The 11,099-nt window shown below is 30.5% G+C and overlaps 1 protein-coding gene across 3 annotated transcripts; it reads right to left on the reverse strand.

Annotated features, from left to right (window-relative positions):
- Positions 1-6,954: 6,954 nt before the first annotated feature.
- Positions 6,955-10,871, reverse strand: LOC143918474 (kelch-like protein 12). 3 transcript variants are annotated; one of them, XM_077440437.1, is made up of 11 exons: positions 10,708-10,871; positions 10,396-10,640; positions 10,147-10,301; positions 9,868-10,070; positions 9,554-9,751; positions 9,294-9,476; positions 9,050-9,205; positions 8,250-8,404; positions 7,944-8,154; positions 7,613-7,787; positions 6,955-7,536 (listed from the first exon to the last, which is right to left on the reverse strand). In XM_077440437.1, exons 2-11 carry the CDS (start codon positions 10,515-10,517, stop codon positions 7,403-7,405), a joined length of 1,692 nt encoding a protein of 563 aa, XP_077296563.1. In that variant the 5' UTR covers positions 10,518-10,640; positions 10,708-10,871; the 3' UTR covers positions 6,955-7,402. The 3 variants fall into 3 exon arrangements, with proteins under 3 accessions (XP_077296563.1, XP_077296564.1, XP_077296562.1); XM_077440438.1 differs by having other exon boundaries at positions 10,396-10,545; positions 10,788-10,841; XM_077440436.1 differs by having other exon boundaries at positions 10,757-10,841.
- Between the last annotated feature and the right edge of the window lie 228 nt (positions 10,872-11,099).

Raw genomic sequence — 11,099 nt, forward strand, 5'->3', positions numbered from 1 at the left:
CCACCAATTCCAAATTACACAATACACTGTCTTTATAGAAGCTATGCATCCGTTCCACAATTGCTACGGCATGCCTACCCCGAGCCTCGTTATACAATTCGGTCATCTTTCGTAAAGTTATTCGATTTGCTCTACCGAAATACTATGTGATGATTTTGAAATTCAAAAATAGCGACACCGATTCTAGGTAAGAAATTCACGATATGTCGAACCAAGTCAAGGACTTGAAGCGAACTGAGGCTGTTGACGAACGGTTCGCAACAACTGGACAAGGGCTACTATGTAGGTGAATGCCATCTGGACTACAGGGCCACGCACACAGGGACCAAATACTCAATTCCTTGGAATAAATTGTTTTATTGAACTTTTAGTAAGTAAATTGAACTTGTTTCTAAAAGAAAAATAGAAACAAACTATTTTTCTCACTACTAAAGTTTGAATCGAGCTTAAATTGTATGCTGTCGGTGTTGATTTAAACAATATTTTATTTTATATAGATCGCTGGCCAAATTCAAACAGCGTGAGGCCCGAGCAATAGGTGAAAAAGTTAGAACATAAGTTCTTGCTTTCACGGTATGGAACAATGGGCGCAACCGATATAATCAATGAGGCGAGATGAAACCCATAACTTCATTTCTTCTAATATAGTTGGGTTGCAAATATCAACTCTTAATAATTTGTAAAAAAATAAAAAAAAGTCTAGAATTTTTTCTTATAGGTTAACATTACTATGTATGTATTTGGTGCTTTGATGATTATTTATTATTTATTAACGGTTTCACGACGAAACTTCTATACTTGCACATTCAACTATATAAAGCAGTGTTCCACAAACTTTTTGGTATCACGGACCTCTAAAAATGTGTCTTTTCAAAATTTTACATTTTTCTCAATTTTTTTTTATTAATTCATACATATATACATGTAAGGATGTAAACTTATTATAATTAAAAAAAATATCTAAAAAGAAGCAATTGAAATATTTTAATTAACAACATAACTTTATAAAAATTAATCAATATCAAAAAGAAATGTGACTTACTATTTACAATAGTTATTAATAACCTCCCTAGAGTTACGCAATACTTAATACGCAATGCTTCATGTCTCTTATTTGCAGACGACGTTAAATTATTCTTTGCTGTTAAGGACGAGAGGCAAGCCTCTCTCCTTCAAGCGGATATTAACGCTGTTTTAGAGTTCAGTTCCAGTTTAGGGCTTGAAATGAACACTAGTAAATGTTCCATTATGAGTAGAGCGCGGATAGACAATCGGGGCGGTTTAGCTCTATTTATAAAGTGCAAAAAAAAAGGTTTGGCGAACCTTTAACAATGCATTTACAACAATTGAACAATTAACGGCGCGCTCTGGGCCCGCTCTTTAATTATGAGTTATGGACGTGCGAATTCGCTCTATTGTCACGGATATTCTATTGGATCCGTGTTGTTGAAGCGTGTGGAATCTATGGTCGACTTGGGTATCACTTTTGATCCTAAATTCACCCTTTTTTGTAAATTAAAATAAAACCTAAATTCACCAAAATTTGAATGTGATGTTACATCACTGACATCACTGATGTATGTGTGGAATTTTAATCCACTCTCTTCCATTTGGGCCTCGCAGGGATGTTTTGTATTTGTAGCTTGTTCTTATTTATCGGAACAGGCTGCAGGTGCAAGACATTCCCTTCTTTGTATTTTTACTTATTTTAATTTTAATTATTACTTTATAAGTTTTTTATGATTGTGTTATATGCAGTATTTTTTTGTAGTTTTTATATCTTAATTTTTTGCTTTTGCTTTTTGTTCTATCTTTTAATTTTTAATTTTTTGTTTTCTCCCTCTCTTATTTTATTATGTAGGCCATTATGGCGCATTAGGTTCTTCCTGTAATGCCACAATGGTCCAAAATGTTAAATAAATAAATAAATTATCGGATTGGTTTACGAAGGGATTCAAAATTCATAAATTTTTTTCACAAATATCCTTTGATACAGAGAAATAATCTTGAAAATTATTTTGGATTGCTTCTAAGTGTGTTTTTATTGTTTTCACTTTCAAATCTATCTTTCTTTTTTCAAATCGATCGAAGTTTTCTTTTTATCAAAAATTAAATTTTTATCCTTGACCAATTCATTGTATTTTGGAAACATTTCATAAATGCCTTTATTAATCCTTCCAGACTAAATCCTCATTTTATTCTTAAAAGCAGTAATTTTGTCATTATTTTTGTCAATTTCAGCATTTTCATTTTGAATTTTAGCGTTTTAGGGCATTAAAAATGTTCAATGTTAGCGTTTATTTAGCATATATTTTTATGAAGAGTTTGATTTAAATAATAAACAATTTCGATGAATTCTAATAAAATTTTTATAACATACATACAATTCAAATGTAACACAACAATTAAAAAATAATAGAAAAATTCAAAAATGTTTTGTAATTAAAATTACAAAGAAAAAAAATGAATATTAAAAAACAAAGACAAAAAACATGAATTTAAAAATACAAAAGACAAAAAATATGAATATGAAAATATAATACCAATTAAAATTCATTAAAACTCAACATGGAGCATATTTCTACAGATTCTTTTATGAGATTCGTGCGACGATCAGTAACAATTAGTTAAATTGTATTTACTAAAATACATTTCAGCATCAACACTATTGACGGGACACCAAATAGATTTTAGAGAATATTTAAAAAATCTTTACTGTTGAAAACGTTTTAACTTCCACTTTCATTTCTGTGAGTTGCGTCCATATTTTTTTGGTGAAAGCCAACGAATAAGAAGTGCAAGAGAATCCATTTCTTTACATAAAAAAGTCGTGAATTTATTTGCGTTTATTCGCGTTTGCCTTTATATTATTTATAATTTTTACTGCTAGAATCAATATCTCCGAGATATCTGGCGCCATATTCATAAAAGCAAGTTGTTCTCGATGTAAAAAAAACAATTTGGATAAATCATATCGGGGTGAGATACTTCTCAAATACGCGATACTACTCCTGAATAATGTCCAGTAATTGTTGCTGCACCATCAGTATATAAATCAATATAACAAATCCATTTTAACCGCTTTTTAGTCGGAATTCACATGAATATTTATTTCAAATATACATTTTTTTCTATATTTGTATATTTCGATAAGACGGACGCCCAAGACAAACCCCACGGACCTCAAGGGGTACGCGGACCATCGGTTACGAAATACTGATATAGAGTATGTTTTACAATGCTATATAAATATATAATATTTAATATAGCACTGTAAAGAATTCGGGGAGATTTTTAACTTTTTTTTGTAAATAGGCATTTGGATGACTATCGAGTCGGGTAAAAGGGTCGGTTTATTGTTCTCAGAAATATACCTAAAATCCAAAAAAATATCTGGTGTACGTTCCGAGTGACAATGTACCTATATTTTTTTTCTATATAACTGTGTTTCATTCAGTTGCAAAATACATATTTTTTTAATTAATAATTAACCGATTAATCGAGCGAATTTCAGTGGTACATATGTATGTGTGAATCTGTATGTATACATATGTATAACGATATCCGTCGCATTGAACAGAATTTTAAAATTTATATTCATATGAACAGAGACAACATAGATAAAGTAAGAATTTCGTATGTGACCACTTATGACTTTATCTGTGTATTTGAGAAGTATTAAAAACAAAATTCGATAATAACTTACACACACATTCATATATACATACAGTGGCGGACTGGCCATACAAGCGAACATGCCCGATGGCATGGGGGCCCCACTATCTTTTAGAAAATATGGGCCCTCAGTAAAATTAAATAACTTTTTAACTACTTCACGTGTGTAAAAATTTATAGGATATTGCACTTTGGGACATAAAGTTTGGGTATTTCAACAAAACAAATTTCTTACGACATACACAAACAACTAATACCAGCTTTAACAGCGCAAGGATCGGTTAACTTTTTTTATTAGGCTCGAAATGTAAGTTTCAACATTTAGGTGGGCCCTTTTGCCGGGCCCATTTCCAACCTCAAGATTATGTATATACCAATATCTATGTAACGACTACCTACTGAAATAAAAATGGGAATAAACGAATTTCTGTGAATAATATAAACTGAATTGCTTAAATCAATTTTGATAGGACAATTCATTATCAACCAGCGATTTAAATTTACTTCATACTTTCAAAATAACATTTGATTATACATACTTCGACGATATAGTAAGATTTAAATACACAATTTTAAATAGTGGAAGAAAAATCCGGTAAACTGCCAACAGGAGTAAAATGTCACTTTCAATCAACGGGTGTTCACGAAATTTTATATATCAAGCATTAGGTTTATTATTATAGATATGAAATGTCAGTTCAATACGTCGAAAAGTTTCCGAGAAAAAAATAAAAATACCTCGATCTTATAGGGTAAAAGTACTACTTCCGGTTGAGATAAAAATAATTTTATATATACGAATACATATATAAAATAATAAAAAGATACAGAAACACACACTCAGACACACAGAGCCGCATTTTTCTATATTATGTAAACGTGATCAGTAGAGGTAGGATAGTCACAGTGCTATCCATTGTTCCATTGTTGTAAATCCTTTGTAAAAAAGGTTCGGCAAACCTTTAACAATGCATTTACAACCTTTGAACAATACGCGGCACCTTCTGGGTCCGGTGACTAGTGATCAGTGATCGATTCTGAGTTCGAATTTTCGCTTGTTGTTATTACGTACATATGTACATAGGTAAAGTGAAAAGACAATCGGTAGAAATTAAGTTAATTGATAGTTTTTTAGTGACTCAGTTTGATGGTCTATTTATTTTGTTGACCATGTGAAGATTTTTGGAAAAATTTTTTCGCCTGCGGCGCTTTTTACATAATATTTTTTTATAATGATTTTTTCAAAAATTAGTTATAAAATATGAAAAAAATAAGGGTATTTTTGAAAAAATATTATATAAAAAGCTAAAATTTTCATATTTTATAACTCAATAGGGGGGTATGCAAAGAATATTTTCCATTTTTATTCCGATATAAAAAAGATTTTTTAAAAAAATATTCAATTTTGCATTCTTACCTAGGACAAGGGTTAAAACTAAATATACAATGTAATTTATGGATCTATGGGCTTTTGCCATTTTTCTTGTACCTAAATTTGTTTATTCCATTTTTTAAAATTCCATTTATTTTTTACCCTTGATTTTTAGCGTGATGGAAAGAAGACAATTTTGTTATATGGGGGGGAGGGGGGACAAATTTTTGTAACCCCGGGGGCCCCCTTTGACTCCTGGCATGCACTGATTTCAGTCCCAGTCCGCCACTGTATACATACATATACATATACCAGCTATCAGCTATGATATAAACGTGTTATAATCTTAAAACTGTAAATAATATTGTTATATTGAAATATTATTACTATGTTCATAGATAAGTAAAAATCATAGAGGTTCGCTAAATTTGATATTTTCCAAAAGCATTCCATGCATGTAAATACATTCATACATACATATGTATGTATTTACGTTGTATTACATGTATTCTAAATACATATTCTTAATTATAATCGTTGAAACTTGTGTCATAGATTTTTCCATATTTGAACGAATTCATGATTTTAAATTCATTGAAATTTATAAAATGGATGTAGTAGTTGTCTTTAGTATTTATTAGTGGGCTTATTTCAACGATCAGTTCAGTTGCTATGTGGTATTCGTATCGATATAATCTATTATGCTTTTCAAACATCTTTATTATTTCAAGACAATACAGGCGCACTTCCTGTCCTGTTCAGCTCTACATAATCATAAAGTATTATCTATTGTAATTTATTAGGGTTTTTAACATTTCTATTACTTCAGGACAATACAGCCACACATCTTGTTCTAGTTAAAATAATATCTAAACGGCCAATATGTTAACGTCAACGTTAAGGGGTGTTAAGACGATTCAGTCACACGGCCTGTTAAACATTAAAAATCATTGTTCATAAGATTTATTGATGCAACTGTCTTACGTCGTCAGTTAAAACTTACAAGGTTACAACACGTGCAACCCCAAAATGTTTCCTAGAATTGCATCTATTGTTAAAATTGTCAGACGCAACGCAAGAATGCTGTAATTTATCTTAGCCACTTAAATGTTAAATTAAAATTACGTGATTGGTTAAGTTTATCCCTACAGTTCACTTGTGGTTGTATATACTTCAAGACTCGTAACTCGCGACTCAATACTTGTGCATAAATCTCGTATTCATAAACTGCTATTTAAATAATAACCAGTGACCATAATTTTTACACCAGTTTACCCACTTATCCGTTATCCATTTTACGTCTTTCTCGGTTTCTGTTTAAGGCAGCGTTAGTGTGGAAAGGTTGTGTGATTGTGCCATATATGTATATCTGCTCTGATTAGCCACTTAGACGTTGTAAGTGATGTTATTTGGGCTTCCAGCTGTTCTTTAGTACTAACTGGTAGGGTGGGACTTATGATTAAGTTTTTTTTAAAGATTTCTTTTAATAATTGAATTTTAGTGAAATTGATTATCTTTGTAATTTTCACCAGTTCAAAATTATTGATGATTTCTGTGAGATTATATTATTTTGGCTCATACTACATATTTAAATTATTAACAGCAATCTAAGCAAGATTTTCATCTATGATACAAATGTCACATAATAGCAATGTGTCATTTAATAGTATGTTTTTGATAAATCTAAAGTCAAATGAGTTTCAATTTCCAAGAAAACCGATAGAAAAATGTGGACAATGGATCTCTGATAATACCTGGAAATGAATTGAGCAGGCAAAACATATAAATAAATAAGGCACGTATACCAGTAAAGAAATAATCCAATACTCCAATACTGAATAGAGCTATAGGGGATGATAGTATGCAGGCCCAGGAATAAACGTTTTAAAAAAAGAAAACTGATTCTTATCCACGAATTCTTAGAGTATTATTATATTATATTTATAGCTATAGGTAAATATATTCAATTGCATGATTCAATATATTGATTTTAATGAAATTTTAGTATTATTCTAGCTAAATTCTATTGAATTTATTTTGCATTGCTTTCTAAATTTAAAGCTTAAACTACAACTCGGAACAGGTGACAGAACTTATGAGTTAAATTTATAAATTTTCCATATTTTTGTAAAAGCTTTTATTTATTGATTTAGTCGTTTAACAACAGTTTTGAAATCGAATCTGAAAAATAGCAAAATAATGATATTTTTCGACAAAATTAAAATTGCGAATTATGTACGTAAAATAATAACACCTGTTTATTTAAATTCGTATATGATATAAAGGCGTTTCACCAAAGGGGGCCGGGATAACCATCAATATTAAAACACAAACGCATTTAAAGCACAATACATTTCATACAATTTTCAATAAATCCATCGGCGCGAGTAATATATTGAAGTGATGTCGCCATTTTGAAATAGATCCACATGGCGTCCATCGGTCTGTTTTAGGATCGTATGCAAATACTGATAATGATCCAAAGCCTCCTGGAAATGAGATGAGGTACATATCAATATATTATCAAAAGGATTAACAAAATAGGGAATGATTTCGAAAACTCACCGACACAAATGATTTTATCGTCAAAAGCAATTCCTTTATGTCCTTGTAATGGTTGAGGATATTGTTCCACCTCTGTCCAGGTTTGAGACTTAATGTCAAATTTTTCCACTGAATTAAGAAATGATGTTCCATTGAAACCTCCAATAGCGTAGATGTGATCTCCCAGTGTGACAGCCTGAAAGTTGCAACAAATTGTATTATTCAGCGAACACACTTTCGATTGGCAAATTCAATGAGTCATTGAATTCTGATTACAAAAACTCAAAAACGATCTTTATATAAGAAAATATCGCATATATTTTAAGGCAGTTCAGTAAAAAATCGTAATTACAGCAAATGAACATCTCTTCACTGCCATTGGTGGCGCTTCTGTCCATCTATCTTTGTTTATATTATATACTTCCATTGTGTTTAAACAGTTTTCACTATCTAGTCGTCCTCCAATAATATAGATTTCATTTGCTGTTGTTGCGATTTCGTGGTTATAACGTTTGTTGATCATAGGAGCTAACGAAGTCCACGATTTCAAGGCGGGATCATACCTGAAATGAAATAAAATATAATGCTTGAATCTTGACTCATTGCCAAGTGTATTGTAAGATGGCCGAGATTCTCAAAGATAATAAAAATCACGAACATTTCGGCTGATTTCAGTATGTGTGCATCATCATTACAACGTCCTCCGAAGACAAAAACTTGGCTATCAACTACGGTGGCTTTAAATAATTCTCTGGCCTGTTGCATTTCCTCCAATTCAGTCGTTTGTTTAGTGGCAAGATCCAAACAAGATACCTATGATTTGAGCATTTACATTTTTAAAGAAAAATATAGTGCATATTTGAATAATTGAAAATGTATCGTTTGTGTTTACGTGTTAAGAGCATTTAATCAATTACATACTGCAGAAAAATTAAAGGAGTTTTAGCTTAATACCAAGTGATATTTAAAATTTCGTTCTGTCAAACAGAAGTGGCAGTTTACTCTTGTTCTATTTTTATTCCACTGTATTTTTCGACCCTTTAAATATGTGTGCTCTTCACGAAAAAATTCGAGTATAATTTTTGTATTAATGTTATGAAGAAACACAAAAAAAAACACTATATTTAGTGAACTGGAAGTGGGATTTTTTCCTCTTAGAAAAGTAAAAAATGTTGTGACTTCAATTGTTGTTGTTGACGCTCAATTTGTATCGAAAATGCTCTCATAGCTATTAATTTTTCATTATGCTGCCGGTTTGTGTGAATGTATCTGTACGGTTCAATATTGAATTTTGTCTTGTGGCCTTCTTATATTCCTCAAATACATATATAAAGTCATGGGTTGGTCACATCCGATTTTTTTTTATACAATCTACGCAAAATACTTTTTCTGACGCAAACTAAATATGTATTTGCTTACCATATAAAATTAAAAATAATTATTAGAAATTAAAGTAACCTTGTTGGTGGATCTATTGCGAATATTTCCGCCAATTATTAACAGATTGCCATCCATTGTAACAGCTTGAAAACAACGATTTTTATTATTTTTTAAATTATAAAATGTAGACCATGTATCTACACTTGTATTGCATGTTTCAATTTCACCACTTATCTAAAATTCACCAATGGAAGATTAACCGAATTATTATTAAATTTCCCAACATTATTATAAAATTATCTAAAAAATTTGAAACACCTACATCCGTAGAGTTTCCCCCAACAATTATAATAGTTTGTTTGGTGCTCATTCGAGGTGTTGAATTCAATGTAGGTACACGACACGATCTAATTTTGGGATTTTTATACCATTCTATTATATCTGACAAAGTCTGAATACAATCTAATGAATCGTAACAGAGTGGTTTTATTTCTTTCAATAGGAACTAAAAAAAAAGGATTTAGTAAATGATTATTGAATTAATATCAACTATTTGGCCATATTAAATATATATACGAATACCTGTTCAGATAATAGAGGAAGTCTGATGTACTTCAACAGGGTATTTAAATGTTCCTTCCTGGATTCAAAATCACTTTGAATCCAAATCTTCAATCCTTCAAAGGCTTTCTCTTCTGATGTTACTTTTAAATCATCAGACATCAACAATTCGCCCAGTTGACAACTGCTGATATTAAGAAATTCTTCATTTTGGATTAACTGAAATACCAAAGGATTGTTCAGTTAATTTGAATGACGCGATATGACGACCACAAATTAATTATGCAAAACTGTTGAATGAATTATATAATATATATTTAAATTTTTTAAAGTACCTCCAAATAATTGTACAAAACATATTTTTTTGTGTGTTCAAGCAATCGCATAGATCCATGTTCATTCGCAATTTCCGTAATAAAAAGGAAATTATTGTTGTCTATTATTTTTTCGAGATGATTCAAACAGTATTTCTCAAGTTCACGCGCCTGAATCATTTTGGCGAATTTGAGTAGATTCCTAACTTGGTGAAGTTCTAAGTCTACATATAATTAAAATTCATTCATAATCAGATATTTTAAAGTTATATCAACGTTTTATGTCGTATTTATTCATACCAACATCGCCGAGGTAAAAAAAGTCGATAGCTTTTTTTACTGTTTCTGAAAGAATGTCTTGACAGTCTTCCAAAATGATTTCACTGGTAATGTTGTTAATTCTGCTCTCAAAATAATCACTATTCGTAACTAATATCAGCTTATGCACAAGAAATCTGATAAAATGCAAATTCTCTGTGTCAGTTTCGACGATTACTAAAGTAGAATTTAAATTAATAAAGATATAGTACATATTGGAATGATACCAACCTGTCATTGCCGACCACTAATTCGCAATTACACAATAAACTTTCTTCATAAAAACTATGCATCATTTCCAAAATATTTATGGCATGCCTACTCCGAACCTCATCATGATATAATTCACTCATCTTTTTTAAAGGTATTCGATTTTACCCACTGAAACAATATCCAATCCGATGATTTTGTATTTATAAAAGCGATAACCACCGTAAATACCGATTCGTCGAACCAAATCAAAACCTCTGAACCAACTGAAAATGTTGATTATGTACATATGTACAAAGGTATGTTTTATATCAAAAAATAGTGGTGAACAACCTTTAAAGTGCATACATTAAAATTCGACAATATAATTAAAAAAAATTACACTATACACAGAAATGTTTCTTAGAACGCACAGTTTTATGAACTATTCATTGGATATACCCCAATTTTAAATGTTTCTATAATATGAATTCATATTCTTTGATAGTAATAAATATAAAAAAAAATAATCAACGATTATATTTTTTTTAAATTATCTTGAAACACTTCAAAATGGTTGATGATTGTAATGCGATTATTAATGAAACAAACAACTTAATCTTACTAGCTATCTAAATGTTTGATTACACTGTTCGACAAATGACGACTTTATTTTTGGTTCAGAAACGAGATATGACTTTTCTTATAGATATATGCCCAGTGAACATGAATCTGGTAATAAAAAA

The sequence above is a fragment of the Arctopsyche grandis genome, chromosome 10 (genome assembly GCF_051622035.1).
Source record: "Arctopsyche grandis isolate Sample6627 chromosome 10, ASM5162203v2, whole genome shotgun sequence".
NCBI classification, from domain to species: domain Eukaryota; kingdom Metazoa; phylum Arthropoda; class Insecta; order Trichoptera; family Hydropsychidae; genus Arctopsyche; species Arctopsyche grandis.